The 20488-nt window shown below is 50.8% G+C and overlaps 1 protein-coding gene across 1 annotated transcript in view; it reads right to left on the bottom strand.

Moving 5' to 3' along the window:
• Positions 1 to 12722, bottom strand: part of MSH5 (mutS homolog 5) — an 89589-nt gene extending 76867 nt beyond the window's left edge. Inside the window, 5 exon segments of the mRNA XM_075583268.1 lie at positions 5809 to 5868; positions 6444 to 6524; positions 6914 to 7037; positions 7358 to 7455; positions 12596 to 12722. Of these exon segments, the coding sequence (XP_075439383.1) occupies positions 5809 to 5868; positions 6444 to 6524; positions 6914 to 7037; positions 7358 to 7429 (337 nt within the window). The 5' untranslated portion in view covers positions 7430 to 7455; positions 12596 to 12722.
• Positions 12723 to 20488: the final 7766 nt, after the last annotated feature.

Raw genomic sequence — 20488 nt, 5'->3', positions numbered from 1 at the left:
AGGGTAACACAGTGACACAGACAGAAGGGAGCTATGAGTCTGTCCCTCCCCCCGCAGGGTGACACAGTGACACAGACAGAAGGGAGCTATGAGTCTGTCCCTCCCCCGCAGGGTGACACAGTGACACAGACAGAAGAGAGCTATGAGACTGTCCCTCCCCCCGCAGGGTGACACAGTGACACAGACAGAAGGGAGCTATGAGTCTGTCCCTCCCCCCGCAGGGTGACACAGTCAGAAGGGAGCTATGAGTCTGTCCCTCCCCCCGCAGGGTGACACAGTGACACACACAGAAGGGAGCTATGAGACTGTCCCCCCCGCAGGGTGACACAGTGACACAGACAGAAGGGAGCTATGAGTCTGTCCCTCCCCCCGCAGGGTAACACAGTGACACAGACAGAAGGGAGCTATGAGTCTGTCCCTCCCCCCGCAGGGTAACACAGTGACACAGACAGAAGGGAGCTATGAGTCTGTCCCTCCCCCCGCAGGGTAACAAAGTGACACAGACAGAAGGGAGCTATGAGTCTGTCCCTCCCCCCGCAGGGTGACACAGTGACACAGACAGAAGGGAGCTATGTGTCTGTCCCTCCCCCGCAGGGTGACACAGTGACACAGACAGAAGGGAGCTATGAGTCTGTCCCTCCCCCGCAGGGTGACACAGTGACACAGACAGAAGGGAGCTATGTGTCTGTCCCTCCCCCGCAGGGTGACACAGTGACACAGACAGAAGGGAGCTATGAGTCTGTCCCTCCCCCGCAGGGTGACACAGTGACACAGACAGGAGCTATGAGTCTGTCCCTCCCCCCGCAGGGTGACACAGTGACACAGACAGAAGGGAGCTATGAGTCTGTCCCTCCCCCGCAGGGTGACACAGTGACACAGACAGAAGGGAGCTATGAGTCTGTCCCTCCCCCGCAGGGTGACACAGTGACACAGACAGAAGGGAGCTATGAGTCTGTCCCTCCCCCCGCAGGGTGACACAGTGACACAGACAGAAGGGAGCTATGAGTCTGTCCCTCCCCCCGCAGGGTGACACAGTGACACAGACAGAAGGGAGCTATGAGTCTGTCCCTCCCCCCGCAGGGTGACACAGTGACACAGACAGAAGGGAGCTATGAGTCTGTCCCTCCTCCCGCAGGGTGACACAGTGACACAGACAGAAGGGAGCTATGAGTCTGTCCCTCCCCCCGCAGGGTGACACAGTGACACAGACAGAAGGGAGCTATGAGTCTGTCCCTCCCCCCGCAGGGTAACACAGTGACACAGACAGAAGGGAGCTATGAGTCTGTCCCTCCCCCCGCAGGGTAACAAAGTGACACAGACAGAAGGGAGCTATGAGTCTGTCCCTCCCCCCGCAGGGTGACACAGTGACACAGACAGAAGGGAGCTATGTGTCTGTCCCTCCCCCGCAGGGTGACACAGTGACACAGACAGAAGGGAGCTATGAGTCTGTCCCTCCCCCTGCAGGGTGACACAGTGACACAGACAGAAGGGAGCTATGTGTCTGTCCCTCCCCCGCAGGGTGACACAGTGACACAGACAGAAGGGAGCTATGAGTCTGTCCCTCCCCCTGCAGGGTGACACAGTGACACAGACAGAAGGGAGCTATGTGTCTGTCCCTCCCCCGCAGGGTGACACAGTGACACAGACAGAAGGGAGCTATGAGTCTGTCCCTCCCCCCGCCGGGTGACACAGTGACACAGACATAAGGGAGCTATGAGTCTGTCCCTCCCCCCGCAGGGTGACACAGTGACACAGACAGAAGGGAGCTATGAGTCTGTCCCTCCCCCGCAGGGTGACACAGTGACACAGACAGAAGGGAGCTATGAGTCTGTCCCTCCCCCCGCAGGGTGACACAGTGACACAGACAGAAGGGAGCTATGAGTCTGTCCCTCCTCCCGCAGGGTGACACAGTGACACAGACAGAAGGGAGCTATGAGTCTGTCCCTCCCCCCGCAGGGTGACACAGTGACACAGACAGAAGGGAGCTATGAGTCTGTCCCTCCCCCCGCAGGGTAACACAGTGACACAGACAGAAGGGAGCTATGAGTCTGTCCCTCCCCCCGCAGGGTGACACAGTGACACAGACAGAAGGGAGCTATGAGTCTGTCCCTCCCCCCGCAGGGTGACACAGTGACACAGACAGAAGGGAGCTATGAGACTGTCCCTCCCCACGCAGGGTGACACAGTGACACAGACAGAAGGGAGCTATGAGTCTGTCCCTCCCCCCGCAGGGTAACAAAGTGACACAGACAGAAGGGAGCTATGAGTCTGTCCCTCCCCCCGCAGGGTGACACAGTGACACAGACAGAAGGGAGCTATGAGTCTGTCCCTCCCCCCGCAGGGTGACACAGTAACACAGACAGAAGGGGGCTATGAGTCTGTCCCTCCCCCTGCAGGGTGACACAGTGACACAGACAGAAGGGAGCTATGAGTCTGTCCCTCCCCCTGCAGGGTGACACAGTGACACAGACAGAAGGGAGCTATGAGTCTGTCCCTCCCCCCGCAGGGTGACACAGTGACACAGACAGAAGGGAGCTATGAGTCTGTCCCTCCCCCGCAGGGTGACACAGTGACACAGACAGAAGGGAGCTATGTGTCTGTCCCTCCCCCCGCAGGGTGACACAGTGACACAGACAGAAGGGAGCTATGAGTCTGTCCCTCCTCCCGCAGGGTGACACAGTGACACAGACAGAAGGGAGCTATGAGTCTGTCCCTCCCCCCGCAGGGTGACACAGTGACACAGACAGAAGGGAGCTATGAGTCTGTCCCTCCCCCCGCAGGGTAACACAGTGACACAGACAGAAGGGAGCTATGAGTCTGTCCCTCCCCCCGCAGGGTAACACAGTGACACAGACAGAAGGGAGCTATGAGTCTGTCCCTCCCCCCGCAGGGTAACAAAGTGACACAGACAGAAGGGAGCTATGAGTCTGTCCCTCCCCCCGCAGGGTGACACAGTGACACAGACAGAAGGGAGCTATGTGTCTGTCCCTCCCCCGCAGGGTGACACAGTGACACAGACAGAAGGGAGCTATGAGTCTGTCCCTCCCCCGCAGGGTGACACAGTGACACAGACAGAAGGGAGCTATGAGTCTGTCCCTCCCCCCGCAGGGTGACACAGTGACACAGACAGAAGGGAGCTATGAGACTGTCCCTCCCCCCGCAGGGTGACACAGTGACACAGACAGAAGGGAGCTATGTGTCTGTCCCTCCCCCGCAGGGTGACACAGTGACACAGACAGAAGGGAGCTATGAGTCTGTCCCTCCCCCGCAGGGTGACACAGTGACACAGACAGGAGCTATGAGTCTGTCCCTCCCCCCGCAGGGTGACACAGTGACACAGACAGAAGGGAGCTATGAGTCTGTCCCTCCCCCGCAGGGTGACACAGTGACACAGACAGAAGGGAGCTATGAGTCTGTCCCTCCCCCCGCAGGGTGACACAGTGACACAGACAGAAGGGAGCTATGAGTCTGTCCCTCCCCCCGCAGGGTGACACAGTGACACAGACAGAAGGGAGCTATGAGTCTGTCCCTCCTCCCGCAGGGTGACACAGTGACACAGACAGAAGGGAGCTATGAGTCTGTCCCTCCCCCCGCAGGGTGACACAGTGACACAGACAGAAGGGAGCTATGAGTCTGTCCCTCCCCCCGCAGGGTGACACAGTGACACAGACAGAAGGGAGCTATGAGTCTGTCCCTCCCCCCGCAGGGTAACACAGTGACACAGACAGAAGGGAGCTATGAGCCTGTCCCTCCCCCCGCAGGGTGACACAGTGACACAGACAGAAGGGAGCTATGAGTCTGTCCCTCCCCCTGCAGGGTGACACAGTGACACAGACAGAAGGGAGCTATGTGTCTGTCCCTCCCCCGCAGGGTGACACAGTGACACAGACAGAAGGGAGCTATGAGTCTGTCCCTCCCCCCGCCGGGTGACACAGTGACACAGACATAAGGGAGCTATGAGTCTGTCCCTCCCCCCGCAGGGTGACACAGTGACACAGACAGAAGGGAGCTATGAGTCTGTCCCTCCCCCGCAGGGTGACACAGTGACACAGACAGAAGGGAGCTATGAGTCTGTCCCTCCCCCCGCAGGGTGACACAGTGACACAGACAGAAGGGAGCTATGAGTCTGTCCCTCCCCCGCAGGGTGACACAGTGACACAGACAGAAGGGAGCTATGAGTCTGTCCCTCCCCCCGCAGGGTGACACAGTGACACAGACAGAAGGGAGCTATGAGTCTGTCCCTCCCCCCGCAGGGTGACACAGTGACACAGACAGAAGGGAGCTATGAGACTGTCCCTCCCCACGCAGGGTGACACAGTGACACAGACAGAAGGGAGCTATGAGTCTGTCCCTCCCCCCGCAGGGTAACAAAGTGACACAGACAGAAGGGAGCTATGAGTCTGTCCCTCCCCCCGCAGGGTGACACAGTGACACAGACAGAAGGGAGCTATGAGTCTGTCCCTCCCCCCGCAGGGTGACACAGTAACACAGACAGAAGGGAGCTATGAGTCTGTCCCTCCCCCTGCAGGGTGACACAGTGACACAGACAGAAGGGAGCTATGAGTCTGTCCCTCCCCCTGCAGGGTGACACAGTGACACAGACAGAAGGGAGCTATGAGTCTGTCCCTCCCCCCGCAGGGTGACACAGTGACACAGACAGAAGGGAGCTATGAGTCTGTCCCTCCCCCCCGCAGTGTGACACAGTGACACAGACAGAAGGGAGCTATGAGTCTGTCCCTCCCCCCGCAGGGTGACACAGTGACACAGACAGAAGAGAGCTATGAGACTGTCCCTCCCCCCGCAGGGTGACACAGTGACACAGACAGAAGGGAGCTATGTGTCTGTCCCTCCCCCGCAGGGTGACACAGTGACACAGACAGAAGGGAGCTATGAGTCTGTCCCTCCCCCCTCCCCCCCCACAGAGTGACACAGTGACACAGACAGAAGGGAGCTATGAGTCTGTCCCTCCCCCCCGCAGTGTGACACAGTGACACAGACAGAAGGGAGCTATGAGTCTGTCCCTCCCCCCGCAGGGTGACACAGTGACACAGACAGAAGAGAGCTATGAGACTGTCCCTCCCCCCGCAGGGTGACACAGTGACACAGACAGAAGGGAGCTATGGGTCTGTACCTCCCCCGCAGGGTGACACAGTGACACAGACAGAAGGGAGCTATGAGTCTGTCCCTCCCCCGCAGGGTGACATAGTGACACAGACAGAAGGGAGCTATGAGTCTGTCCCTCCCCCGCAGGGTGACATAGTGACACAGACAGAAGGGAGCTATGAGTCTGTCCCTCCCCCCGCAGGGTGACACAGTGACACAGACAGAAGGGAGCTATGTGTCTGTCCCTCCCCCGCAGGGTGACACAGTGACACAGACAGAAGGGAGCTATGAGTCTGTCCCTCCCCCCTCCCCCCCCACAGAGTGACACAGTGACACAGACAGAAGGGAGCTATGAGTCTGTCCCTCCCCCCCGCAGTGTGACACAGTGACACAGACAGAAGGGAGCTATGAGTCTGTCCCTCCCCCCGCAGGGTGACACAGTGACACAGACAGAAGAGAGCTATGAGACTGTCCCTCCCCCCGCAGGGTGACACAGTGACACAGACAGAAGGGAGCTATGGGTCTGTACCTCCCCCGCAGGGTGACACAGTGACACAGACAGAAGGGAGCTATGAGTCTGTCCCTCCCCCGCAGGGTGACATAGTGACACAGACAGAAGGGAGCTATGAGCCTGTCCCTCCCCCCGCAGGGTGAAACAGTGACACAAACAGTGGGCGGTGGCACAGGAGGTAAAGGAAATTATACCAAAATCCACATTTGGAAAAAGAACTATCTCTGTTTCGGCTTCTCCATCTGGAGCAGGGTCTGGAAGAGAAGAGAGTTTATGCAAGAGAGGGTATTAGGGGACGGTAATGAAGGAGAGAGGGTATTAGGGGAGGGTAATGAAGGAGAGAGGGTATTAGGGGAGGGTAATGAAGGAGAGAGGGTATTGAGGGAGGGTAATGAAGGAGAGAGGGTATTAGGGGAGGGTAATGAAGGAGAGAGGGTATTAGGGGAGGGTAATGAAGGAGAGAGGGTATTAGGGGAGGGTAATGAAGGAGAGAGGGTATTAGGGGAGGGTAATGAAGGAGAGAGGGTATTAGGGGAGGGTAATGAAGGAGAGAGGGTATTAGGGGAGGGTAATGAAAGAGAGAGAGTATTAGGGAAGGGAGTAATAAAGGAGAGATGGTATTAGGGGGGGGGTAATGGGTATTAGGGGAGGGGTAATGGGTATTACGGGATGGGTGATGAAGGAGAGTGTATTAGGTGAGGGGTAATGGGTATTAGGGGATGGGTGATGAAGGAGAGAGGGTATTAGGGGAGGGGTGATGAAGGAGAGTATATTAGGCGAGGGGTAATGGGTATTAGGGATGGGGTGATGAAGGAGAGGGGTTAGTCACTCAGGCTCCGGAGATATTCGGAGAGGTGCTGGTCCTGTTTGGCGCTCGTTACAATACATTTCGGACGGAGATCAGCGATAACTAGAAAATAAATTAGAGGAGAAGAAAGGAGGGTGAGACGGCGAAGGACAGGGAGGAGGGCAGAGAGACGAGAAAGAGGGAATGAGAGAGAGAAAGGTGAGGAAGGAGAGAGAGGAAGAGAGAGAGAAAGAGAGAGAGAAAGAGAGAAAGAGAGGAAGAGAGAGAGAGAGAGAGAGAGAGAAGAGAGAGAGAGAGAGAGAGAGAGAGAGAGAGAGAGAGAGAGAGAGAGAGAGAGAGAGAGAGAGAGAGAGAGAGAGAGAGAGAGAGAGAGAGAGAGAGAGAGAGAGAGAGAGAGAGAGAGAGAGAGAGAGAGAGAGAGAGAGAGGAGATATAGGAAGAAAGGAACGAGTGGGGGGTTTGGGTGGTCATGTTCCAGTTTGAGGTCTCACCTCTCTTCAGCAGTTTCAGTTGGGTGGTATCCGGGGTCTCCGTCATGAAGTGTGCGGAGCACGTACCCACATTGTAATACGCCAGAGCGAGCGTTCCCGCGTGCATGAGCGCGCACAGGTAAATCTGTAACGGGGACATCGGCCGTGACACCCACCGCATCTCCTCACAGGGAGGCACCACTGCCTCTATTTATTTATAGGAATCCCCTGCGTGAGACGCACTCTTATCCCATATAATGTATAAAACATAACCTGAGCTCCCCTAGTGAATTCAGGGGGAATGGAACATCCCAGGAGCTGGGGGGTGGGGGGGGGGGGGGCTCTCTTGTGAAATAGAGCAGCCTTGGCCAATCACAGCACAAGTTGGGCGTTATTGGCGAACGGAGCCCTGTGATTGGTCGATCTCCCAGCCCCGGTTCACGGGTATGATTTATGGTGCGATACCTCAGCTTCCTCGGGTTCCTCCTCTTCCTCTTCCTGTGTGGTGGGGCGCAACAAGGTCACCTGGTTACTCATCGCGTCCGGCAGCAAACTAACTGGGTCTGAAAAAGGAAAATCGGCATTAAAATCACTTCATAATGAATTATATATATAATAATCCACTGTTAGCATCTAGCCAATAAAGAATATCACTTGTGAGCACATTCGCGTGTCTTATACAGGTCTGCAGCCCTGCCTTTCACCATTATCCCCCAGCATACAGTGCTCCCACTGCAGCAAGGGATTCTGGGAAATGACATGCAAATGAGCACACAATGTGTCACCTTTTGCCTGGAATATCCATTCACATGGAGCCCATTTAAGCAAATGCATCGCCGTTCACACAGCTTTTAAGCACAGCATGGGACTAGCAAAGCAAGTCAAACCACTCACAGACATGTTTCAACCTTGATGGGTATCATCAGTGTGAGGTTGGTTTATACTTGCTTTGCAATATTTCTAGGCTGGGTGGGTTTACCATATACATTTTAAGTTATGGTGGGTGAAAAAGGCGACAGAAAACCTCTACCGTTAGCATATAGCCAATAAAGAATATAACGTGTGAGCACGTTCACATGTCTTATACAGGTCTGCAGCCCTGCCTTTCAACCATTATCCCCCAGCATACAGTGCTCCCACTGCAGCAAGGGATTCTGGGAAATGACATGCAGCCCCGCCTTTCACGATTATCCCCCAGCATACAGTGCTCCCACTGCAGCAAGGGATTCTGGGAAATGACATGCAGCCCCGCCTTTCACCATTATCCCCCAGCATACAGTGCTCCCACTGCAGCAAGGGATTCTGGGAAATGACATGCAGCCCTGCCTTTCACCATTATCCCCCAGCATACAGTGCTCCCACTGCAGCAAGGGATTCTGGGAAATGACATGCAGCCTGCCTTTCAACCATTATCCCCCAGCATACAGTGCTCCCACTGCAGCAAGGGATTCTGGGAAATGACATGCAGCCCCGCCTTTCACCATTATCCCCCAGCATACAGTGCTCCCACTGCAGCAAGGGATTCTGGGAAATGACATGCAGCCCCGCCTTTCACCATTATCCCCCAGCATACAGTGCTCCCACTGCAGCAAGGGATTCTGGGAAATGACATGCAGCCCTGCCTTTCACCATTATCCCCCAGCATACAGTGCTCCCACTGCAGCAAGGGATTCTGGGAAATGACATGCAGCCCCGCCTTTCACCATTATCCCCCAGCATACAGTGCTCCCACTGCAGCAAGGGATTCTGGGAAATGACATGCAGCCCTGCCTTTCACCATTATCCCCCAGCATACAGTGCTCCCACTGCAGCAAGGGATTCTGGGAAATGACATACAGCCCTGCCTTTCCCATCATCCCCCAGCATACAGTGCTCCCACTGCAGCAAGGGATTCTGGGAAATTACATGCAGCCCTGCCTTTCACCATTATCCCCCAGCATACAGTGCTCCCACTGCAGCAAAGGATTCTGGGAAATTACATGCAGCCCTGCCTTTCACCATTATCCCCCAGCATACAGTGCTTCCACGGCAGCAAGGGATTCTGGGAAATGGTGAACAATAACATTTAATTGATACATACAACACCAGTTACCACACATTCTGGTCCCTACAGGGATCTTCTTTATGAGATTATATATTTTCTGAATTGGTGGGAAACTTTTGAATGAAATCAACGGGAGAATTAAGTCGGGACGGCGGCATTTGGAAGAAACAAGAGACAATCTTACAAGGAAATCTTCCACGGCGCCTCAAGAGGAACGTATTCCGCCAGTGTATCCTGCCCGTGGCTCACGTGCAGGTGTGATAATTCAGAGGCTTCAGACAATGCAAAGTATGGAGAGATGTATGCTGGGTATTAGCCGAAGAAGTATGGAGAGATGCATGCTGGGTATTAGCCGAAGAAATATGGAGTGATGCATGCTGGGTATTACCCGAAGAAGTATGGAGAGATGCATGCTGGGTATAACCCAAAGATCTATGGAGAGATGCATGCTGGGTATTACCCGAAGAAGTATGGAGAGATACATGCTGGGTAATAGCCGAAGAAGTATGGAGAGATACATGCTGGGTAATAGCCGAAGAAGTATGGAGAGATGCATGCCGGGTATTACCCGAAGTAGTATGGAGAGATGCATGCTGGGTATTACCCGAAGAAGTATGGAGAAATGCATGCTGGGTATTAGCCGAAGAAGTATGGACAGAGGCATGCTGGGTATTACCCGAAGAAGTATGGAGAGATACATGCTGGGTATTAGCCGAAGAAGTATGGACAGAGGCATGCTGGGTATTACCCGAAGAAGTATGGAGAGATGCATGCTGGGTATTACCCGAAGAAGTATGGACAGAGGCATGCTGGGTATTACCCGAAGAAGTATGGAGAGATACATGCTGGGTATTACCCAACGAAGTATGGACAGAGGCATGCTGGGTATTACACGAAAAAGTATGGAGAGATGCATGCTGGGTATTACCCAAAGAAGTATGGACAGAGGCATCCTGGGTATTACCCGAAGAAGTATGGAGAAATGCATGCTGGGTATTAGCCGAAGAAGTATGGAGAGATGCATGCTGGATATTACCCGAAGAAGTATGGAGAGATGCATGCTGGGTATTACCCGAAGAAGTTTGTAGAGATGCATGCTGGGTATCACCCGAAGAAGTATGGAGAGAGGCATGCTGGGTATTACCCGAAGTATGGAGAGATGCATGCTGGGTATTACCCGAAGAAGTATGGAGAGATGTATGCTGGGTATCACCCGAAGAAGTATGGAGAGAGGCATGCTGGGTATTACCCGAAGTATGGAGATGCATGCTGGGTATTACCCGAAGTATGGAGAGACCCATGCTGGGTATTACCCGAAGTATGGAGAGAGGCATGCTGGGTATTACTCGAAGTATGGAGAGATGCATGCTGGGTATTACCCGAAGTATGGAGAGACGCATGCTGGGTATTACCCGAAGAAGTATGGAGAGATGCATGCTGGGTATCACCCGAAGAAGTATGGAGAGATGCCTGCTGGGTATCACCCGAAGAAATATGGAGAGATGCATCCTGGGTATTACCCGAAGAAGTATGGAGAAATGCATGCTGGGTATTAGCCGAAGAAGTATGGAGATACGCATGCTGGGTATTACCCGAAGAAGTATGGAGAGATGCATGCTGGGTATTACCCGAAGAAGTTTGGAGAGATGCATGCTGGGTATTACCCGAAGAAGTTTGGAGAGATGCATGCTGGGTATCACCCGAAGAAGTATGGAGAGAGGCATGCTGGGTATTACCCGAAGTATGGAGAGATGCATGCTGGGTATTAGCCGAAGAAGTATGGTTAGATGCATGCTGGGTATTACCCGAAGAAGTATGGAGAGAGGCATGCTGGGTATCACCCGAAGGAGTATGGAGAGAGGCATGCTGGGTATCACCCGAAGAAGTATGGAGAGAGGCATGCTGGGTATCACCCGAAGAAGTATGGAGAAATGCATGCTGGGTATTACCCGAAGAAGTATGGAGAGACCCATGCTGGGTATTAGCCGAAGAAGTATGGTTAGATGCATGCTGGGTATTACCCGAAGAAGTATGGAGAGATGCATGCTGGGTATCACCCGAAGAAGTATGGAGAGAGGCATGCTGGGTATCACCCGAAGAAGTATGGAGAGAGGCATGCTGGGTATTACCCGAAGAAGTATGGAGAGAGGCATGCTGGGTATTACCCGAAGAAGTATGGAGAGATGCATGCTGGGCATTACCCGAAGAGAGAGGGAAGAAAAATATGAATGGGTTCGAAACCAAACACAAAGTCTGTGACCTCATCCCAGCGCATCACGTTGGTGACGTCCCCAGCGTTGTGTGACGCTGCGATTCGCAAGGAGGCAACCGCCACAGCGAAGTGCCTGGGGGCGGGGGATTTTCACATCTGCCGCTGCCAGGGTTGCCACCTTCCGCTGCAGGTGAACCCGGAGAAAGATGTAACCAATGTCACCTCTTACCGGCGGCGGAGGCGTGGTGCGGCGACTCTCGCCATTCTCCCGAATCTCCTCCTGCGTCTCCCCGTGAACACGGTCGCCGTGACACCGGCGACGCAATGTGACGTCGCGACGTAAACGCGTGTCGAGTTGTCATGGCAACGCGACGCCACGTGGCGTCCCCGTTGCCACACGTAGCCGCGCAGCCGTGTGCCCGGGAGTTGTAGGGGGGGAGATGCAGGAGAGTGCCGGAGGGGACCCCCGTACCTTGGAGCAGGGGTGCGCAAACTTCTCTCTGTGCCCCCCTGCTCGCGCCCCGCTCCCTTGCCTGCTCTCTTGCTTCGGTGGCGTCATGTGACGTTGTGTTGCCGCGTTGTCATGGCGAAGTGTCGCCGAAGAGCCGACTGACAGCGTCTCCCGGCCTTCTGCTGCATTGCCGCCTTTAAAATCGTGTTTTTTTTCTCCTGCAGCGCTATTCAAAATGGCCGCGCAGCATCGCACGACGCCGACGTCACGCAGCGTCCCGTTCCCGTGGTAACGCCGCGTCCTATGACACCGCCCGGCCATTTTGAATAGCGCCGCAGGAGAAAAACGTGCTTTTAAAAGATCAAGACGGAGAAGACCGGGGGACGCCGGGGGGCACCGCCGCAGGTAAGCAGTCGCCAGCGGCCACAATGCAGGCGCCCCGGGCGACCGCATTTCTCGAGCCCTGTATATATATATATCTACACAAATATAGTGGGCAAAAACTAGTATATACAATACAATACAATACCGTGCATCCCCCCCACCCCCCAGAAAAAGCGCACCCCTGATGTATACTTGTACGTATATTATGGAATCATTTCCTATAAGATATAGGATGAAGAAATTATGATACATAGGAAAAAAAATACAAATATATATACATATATATCTATATAAAATAAAGATATATTACAATCTATATTATTACTTACTGAATTTATACTAGATAAGTGTGTGTGTGTGTATACACACACACACACACACACACACACACACACACACACACACACACACACACACACACACACACACTAATCTGGTATATACACATATAATACACGGAAAAATATATATATATAACACACTGTGTAACACACACATATATATGTGTGTGTATATATATATATATACACAGTATACACACAGATATATTGACACAATGCAAGTAAAAATGCTATTTTCGGTAAAATGACACACGTGTTGTATTTAACACACAATATCTGTTTATCTCCCTCCTCTAACGCCTCTGTGCCTCGCCTAACAAAATGGCGCCGGTCTGCGCCTCCTCTTCCGCTGGTCCCGCTCGCTTTTCCCGCCGAAGGTCCCCAACCAATCACACACCCCGTCCCGCTCGCTCTTCCCGCCAAAGTCCCCAACCAATCACACACCCCATCCAGTTCGCGCCCATAGCCACTGCGCATGCCCATTGGACGCCGATTGCGGTGACGTGTTCTGAACCTGGGAATCCCCTCCTCCTACCTTCTCATTGATGGACGGGGGAGGTGTGAGCGATCGTGGGTTGAGGCTGTGCGTTTCAAGCCTCGCTCTGGGGTTGCCTTCCCACACGTCCTGTGTGTTCCCTAGAAGACACAATTTCGAGTTAAATACAGGGGGTGGATGGATCATACCATATTGCAAGGGCTTGGGGGGGAGAAACACTGTGTATATACATAACTCTCTCCCATATTTATATATACTAAATACATATTTTATATAGCATGATATATACATATATACTATAAACAACAATTATATATTGTGTAAAACACACACTACTAAAGATACAGTTGTAACTGGTACCCACTGGGAGGAGACACAGCAGAAAGTTCCCAGATAACTTGCACTGGTTGCTAGTATAAATGCAGAATGTGTGGGGCAGCTGGTCCTGTGAGAATCTGGCACTCCCAATAACAATATACAGTACATAGGTCCACACTGAGGGGGGGGGGGGGGGGGACAGGCCCAAGGATTGTAAATTAAATATCCACTAAAACCAATTTATTAATATAAAGTTACAATAATTGGGACCACATGTAGACAAAAGCCATACATTAGTACTCATTGGCCATACATACATACATACACCAAGCCGGCACAATAGCCCAAAATTAGCTATGAGTACGACCCGTACATCAGACTAGACCTGGTCCCCCGGAGGCCTCCGAATTAATCTGAGCCCATCACATTTCATAAACGAAGGATCTTTTAATAGAACGTTGGAGATCACTTTATTACAGTGTTCTAAGGCTTTGGTGTCATTTCTTATTACCTACGGAAAAAAATAAATTACAGTTGACTAATGAAGCCATAGAAGGGGAGATCCGCAGAAGGCAGTATAAAAAAACACACAAACATATATCACAAAACTTACATTTACGATATTAAAAATGAGCTCCATGTAGTCTCAGTGAGAGCAGAGAGGTCCAAAGATGTCATTCAGAGGGGACCAAGTGTACCAGGTTCCCCGACACGCTGCTCACAGCACTTACGAGTTGTGGAGATCACAAGAATAAACTCAACAGCTGATCCACCGTTGAGGCACCCTTCACATGGTGGGGGGCGCGCGGACGCTGAGATGGTAATGCTCGTGATTCAAGCCTCTGAACAGCCGAGCTGCTCAGCAGCTGATTGAGAGATTCCAGCGTCTCCTCATGAGACAATACGCCGACGCTTGCGTGATGCCAGTTCAAACAGCGACGACCTCAACGCGTTTCGCATTGGATGTGCTTCTTCAGGGGGACGTTTTGTCGATGACCTCAAACAACCGCACGCTTAATATCACACTAATCCTTTCATTTTAGTGCCTCACATGTCGAGTTCCTCGATCTTGGCATTGTCATTGACCCTGGTGGACGTATCCTGATGGACATTCACCAGATAGAGACGTCCACCTACACAGTTTTACATGCAACCAACTTCCATCCCCCCCCCCCATCAGATCAAGGGGATACCAAATGGTGAGTTCATGCGGCTTGGTTGTAATTGTTCCACTTTGGGTATCTTCAATGATCGAGCCAAGGAATTGACTTTAAGATTTCAGAATCGAGGTTACAGTGACAGGCTCATACATCAGGGGTTCAAACGCAGTATGAAACAAGATGGGGAATCCCTTTTACAAACCACAACATAGACAATCTGGGGGTAATAAGATTCGATTAATTGGTACATATTGTAATCAGTGGAGCAATCTCAGAAATATTCCACAACATTTTTGGGTTATCCTACTTACTGATACGGACATAAAGTCGGCACTTGGGGACAAAGTAAATTTAACCAGCAGAAGGTCCCTCGATTTAAAGGATAAGTTGGTCAAGAGTCATTATGTCCCTCCTGTATGCACTACATTTCTTAGGCCTCGGTTACACCCGGAGCGTGACGTCACTAGGGCGATGCGCACGCCCCGAAACCTGCACTGCAGGCAGGAGGCAAACGGAGGAGACAGGGGGGCGTGGCCGTGAGCGGTTCGACCCTCATTGGCTGAACCGCTCACGTCATGCAGGCGCCACGCGGCAAAATCAAAAAATCTGCTTGGGAGAAGCTCGCGGCGCCAAGTATAAGTAACTGCATTAGGTTGCATTCATTTGTTTTGGTGTCGCGTGCCTGGCCACATTTGGTATGAGCACGGCCTTACTCAATCTGACAGGAGAGGCTTTTTCACACGTGCTCAACGCTCAGCGTGCAAATATATGATTCAAACATCAGCTTGTAACAATCGCTTCCGGCGAAATGTAAAATCCTGCAATTTCCTGTTCCCCGTGACCTTCCAGTGGCCTCCACCACTCTCAGCTGTACCCGGCTAGGGGGTGCTGTTCTGTGCTGAAGCGCTGGATCCCCAGTTCCTGTTTCCTGCTCTCTGCGCTGAAGTGGCGCAGTTCCGGTTCCTGCTCTCTACGCTGACGCGGCGTAGTTCCAGTGTCCGGCTCTCTACGCTGAAGCGGTAGTTCCAGTTCCTGCTCTCTACGCTGAAGCGACTTCTACCTTTGTTTTCCTGATGATGACCTCAGCTCGTGACCCCGACCTCCGCTCCTGTGCCGCCTGCCCTGACCCTGGCTTGTCTACCAATTACACAAAATGAAGAAAGATGGCTGATTATTACACAATATAAATTATTAGACCAATATTTTCCCAGGCAGGTATGGGAACAATGTGCAAGCATCAATTAGTATTCTTGATGCTGAATATACACAAATAACAGCATTAAGCCTCAGCTATGGGCGCTCAACCAAAGAATTCTTAGTCACAATAAAAACATCATACATATAATCAGTGTTCGACAAACCTATACATTTGCTCGCCCCGGGCGAGTGGATTTAACATCGTGGCGAGCTCCTATTGGCCCAAGCAGCACACGTGTGGTACTAGGTGGCGAGTAGATTTTTTTGTCCGGCGAGTAGATTTTTGGGTGATTTGTCGACCACTGCATATAATACACATAGATATTCAAACCATGAGGTAAATGTCCAGTCCAGTGAAAGAGGGTGCTGCTAGCTTCAAATGTAGGGAACAACCCAGCGTTCACCGAAGGTACTAGAGTAGAAAAAAAACAAGGATACAGCGCACACCTCATAGTGTAGTATTAAAATTTACTTGACAAGAAAAAAGATAAAAACGCACTTGCAAAAAATCAGAGCAATATAGGCACTGAACACGAACACCCCAACAGTTGGGTAATCAGGGTTCACTGCACGGCCATTCCTCGCTGCTTTAACGCGTCCGTCAGTTCCTGTAGACTGGGGTAAGTTATTCACAGTCCAGGGGACTTCCGCATCAAGTGGGACTCGCGTCACCGCGTCGTGACGTCACTGCTGCAGAAGCACCTGGCAGCACAGTAACAGGGAGGAGCTAGGAGGATGGTAGCGTTCTAAAAGTCTGCCCAGCCTTTTCCCACGATTCCTCCTTCGTTACTCCACCCACTCAATTACCACTATCTCCTGCAGCCAACCAAAACCACCCTACCAATTACCCTGCCTTCTCCAGTCCTGACCCGGCTACGTTTGACCACGGAATTCGCAACCCGGATCCGGCTTCGTGGTCTACGGTCGGTCTGTATCTATCCCCGCCTCAGCCCCGCGGTCCAGTCCAGGTTTGTGGTGAGCATAACAGTTACATCTCGTAAGTCTCAGTATCTGAGTTCGCCAAAACGCAGCCGAGCTGAAAAAAATCAATCCCGGCGCCTCCGCCAAAGGAACGGCTCCATGAAGGGACGCCTCGCACCAACTCACTCTCCACCACCCGGGGGGAAATCCTCAGAACAGCCGATCCACTGGTATCGGCGTGACGACGCGCCCTACGCGTTTCGCCAGCTATGACACCGACTTCGTCAGCGGCCGTCTTATGGGTGCGCTACTGGCATATTGGTAGGAAACTTGATACAATCCGATTGGTTAATTGTAGATGGACACATGCGAGTGCAAATAAGTATCAACTGTGCAGATATAGTATCCCTAACTGTGCAATTTGTGATATTGGGATTTCCCTAATACCCAGTAGCTGCCGGAGTGGCTTATAATTTCTCACATCTAAATTCCACCATGAGCAACGACGACGGGAGTCTGCGGGTTAAAACCTTACTCACCTGCAGCTTGCCACCAGACACAAACCTTTTCCTCAGAGACTAGCTAGCCCTCAAGGCGTGTTTCTATTTTTCTCAATTTGAGTATACAGCTTCCCCGGGTCAGCATGTTATTGTATCTTTATATTGCTAGCAGACTTTTTGTTGTCCATAATATTTTAATACGTTTGTTTATATTACTCTACATATGCACTAGGCGTGTGCACTCTTAATTTTCTTTCTATATATATATATATATCAGATTTTATCAGATTAAAAGATGAATTGTGAGCACATTCACATGTCTTAGGCTGGTCTGCAACCCTGCCTTTCACCATTATCGCCCAGCATACAGCGCTTCCACTGCAGCAAGGGATTCTGGGAAATGACATGCAAATGAGCACACAATGTGTCACCTTTTGCCTGAAAATCCATTGTCACATGGAGCCCATATAAGCAAATGCATCGCTGTTCACACAGCTTTAAAAGCACAGCATGGGAATCAGATGCCGAGCCAGAGAAACCATTCGCAGACCTGTTTCACCCTTCATGGGGTATCATCAGTGTGAGGTTGGTTGTACTGCTGGCTTTGCATTTTCAAGGCTGTAGGGTTTACCTGCATACCATGCATATATGTAGTTTTTTTTTTTCCATCTAGGCCGATGGTCCAGGATTACATTTACTCTGAATAATCATAGAATTCAGAGTCTCCACCTCCTATTACGAGCCTTCAACATGGGTGCTAGATTTTGATTTTCATATATCCATTTGTAATTTATAGTACAGCTCAACCCCGTTATAGCGCGATCCGTTACAACGCGGATCCGCTTATAACGCGATGTACGCGTGGCTCCCTATTTATCATATTTATGAATACTTTACAACATGATTATTGGTGTCTTAAATACTTTATTGTACAATGCATACAATGGTACATTATTTCTAACGTGGATCCGCTTATAACGCGATGTACGCGTGGCTCCCTATTTATCGTATTTATGAATACTTTACAAGACGATTATTGGTGTCTTAAATACTTTATTGTACGATGCATACAATGGTACATTATTTCCAACGCGATCCGCTTATAGCGCGATGTGATACTTTGGACCCCGAGCACAGCGTTATAAGGGGGTTGAGGTGTATCCACATATAGTCTCGCTCACTAGTTCCAATGTACGCAACACGTGTTAAATACATTTGAGCTTTTTCACAATAATCTACAATATTGTTTCATTTATATCGTATCAGTGTTTTCGTGCGTTGTGAGCTATTTCAGTCTGGTTTGTAGCGAATTAAAATGGTAACATTGCGTCATTGGTTATATGGTATATGACAAGCGTGCGGCAATGTATAATTCTACACCCTTACCTAAACTGGTGAGCGCGACGGAGGCGTCTGAGCCCTGTGAGCGCACTGCGGAGTTTCCACTTGGGATCCAGCACGGAGGGAGAGATCAAGTTGCTGGCAACGCGGTTTGCTAACTGCCCGGTCGTGAGTAGGATTCCAATTTTACATCACCGGATAGGATCTCCACAGCCTATGTTCTCTATACAGGCATACCCCGGTTTAAGGACACTCACTTTAAGTACACTCGCGAGTAAGGACATAGCGCCCAATAGGCAAACGGCAGCTCGCGCATGCGCCTGTCAGCACTTCCTGAACAGCAATACCGGCTCACTACCTGTACCGAAGCTGTGCGCAAGCGGGGAGACTATAGAGCCTGTTACACACGCGTTATTTACATCAGTTATGCACGTATATGACGATTGCAGCACAGTACACTGGCGACACACTTTATTCGAGCTCGGCTAGTCCCACGAATTCGGGTATACCCGGGTGTATTGAGGTTTGTGACTGTTTTCTGCCCGAGTGCATTGAGGTATTTTCCAAGCAGGGATTGAAGCATTTTATTCCTGCTGGCTGCAATACTGCACAGTATATATATATATACTGCATTACAATTCATGAATTTATGCCATCTGGTAGACACGCGAAGCATTGCAGCCTATTAAATCCTAATCATTATCATTTAACAGATCAGCCGCCCGTCAGCCAGGCATGAACCCAGGCTGGGAAGGCAAACGCAACGGGGCTTGTCAGAGGTGAGGAGCGGCGCATTCCAGGTATCTGCCAGGTACATACTGGGTATTTGCTCGAATAAAGTGTGTCGGTGCAGTACATGCATCGGTAAGTGGGAAAAGGTAGTGCTTCACTTTAAGTACATTTTCGCTTTACATACATGCTCCGGTCCCATTGCGTACGCTAATGCGGTGTATGCCTGTGTTACATAGTTACATACATGCTCCGGTCCCATTGCGTACGTTAATGCGGGGTATGCCTGTGTTACATACATGCTCCGGTCCCATTGCGTACGTTAATGCGAGGTATGCCTGTATATTTTTTTAGGCAATTGTTTTGTCTTTTTTTATAGGTTCTCTATTCTTAGTATTAAATAGCACCAGCTTTTTTCAGCTATTCTGTGTTGTGTGTGTGTGTGTGTGTGTGTCTGTGAGTTATTGTGGTTAGTTTTTAGTTTGGTTGTTATATACCAGTGGTGCACTATGATTTGCCTTTGTGTTTACTTCCACGTGTCACGAGACATCAATCAAGATCTATTTGGACATTGTTTGGACACTAAGGACTGGTCCGATATTCGGTCCGAGATCCCCTTAGGTGTTGTATGGATTTATTAATCTAGGCGCCAGTTACATTGCGTTTTCCTGATCGTGTGCCCAACATAATGGGCGCCTTTTCAGTTTCAATCAACCCTTCAGTCAGTGTAAGAAAAAACAAATATTCTAACTCAGCAGCTACAATGTATCCTGATATTACTAAGGTAACATTATCTATTGTTGCAGTTTGCAGCTGAAACTGCTGGGAACAGTGGCAACAAATGATCCCAAACATGAAAGTGTTACAAAGATCTTGCACTGCTGGGGAAGGTGGGCTAAAGCCTGCAATGGAAAGCAAAGGATGCATTTAAACTCATTCAAAATGGCATTAAGAGTTGAATAATAATAATAATACAAAATAAATACAGTATTATCTAATACTACAGAACTGGTTAATTTTTTAAAACCCATAAGATTTCACGTCTTGCTGCTTTGAGGAGCAGCCCCTCTCTGTCGTTGACCTGGGGACATTCAGGTATTTAAAGACATGTAACCACTACCGCATCAGCTCCTGATGAAGTCGCCGTCTCGGCCACGAAATGAGTAGGCACCCTCTACCAACTACATCATCACGCTGACAGAGGGACGCTGGGAGTGATTCACCCCGTGAGCAGCAACCCGGAGGCTCGGGCAGTTTTACTTTTTGAATCCATTTGTTTTCCCCGTTATTTCCTCCCCCCCCCACCACCATTTTGGACACACTTTCTCCCCCCCCTTTTTCTATATTTATTTACATCTATATATTTAGTGTGTGTATATATATATATATATATATATATATATACACACACACACACACACACATTAAAATGCAGCGCTAACCTGTTAATAAACTATAAGGGGAACGGATGTTGATAAATAGGGACGCGATGTGTATAAAGT

This window comes from Ascaphus truei, unplaced genomic scaffold (genome assembly GCF_040206685.1).
Source record: "Ascaphus truei isolate aAscTru1 unplaced genomic scaffold, aAscTru1.hap1 HAP1_SCAFFOLD_306, whole genome shotgun sequence".
Classification (NCBI taxonomy): domain Eukaryota; kingdom Metazoa; phylum Chordata; class Amphibia; order Anura; family Ascaphidae; genus Ascaphus; species Ascaphus truei.
This window is presented reverse-complemented; position numbering and strand designations above follow the sequence as displayed.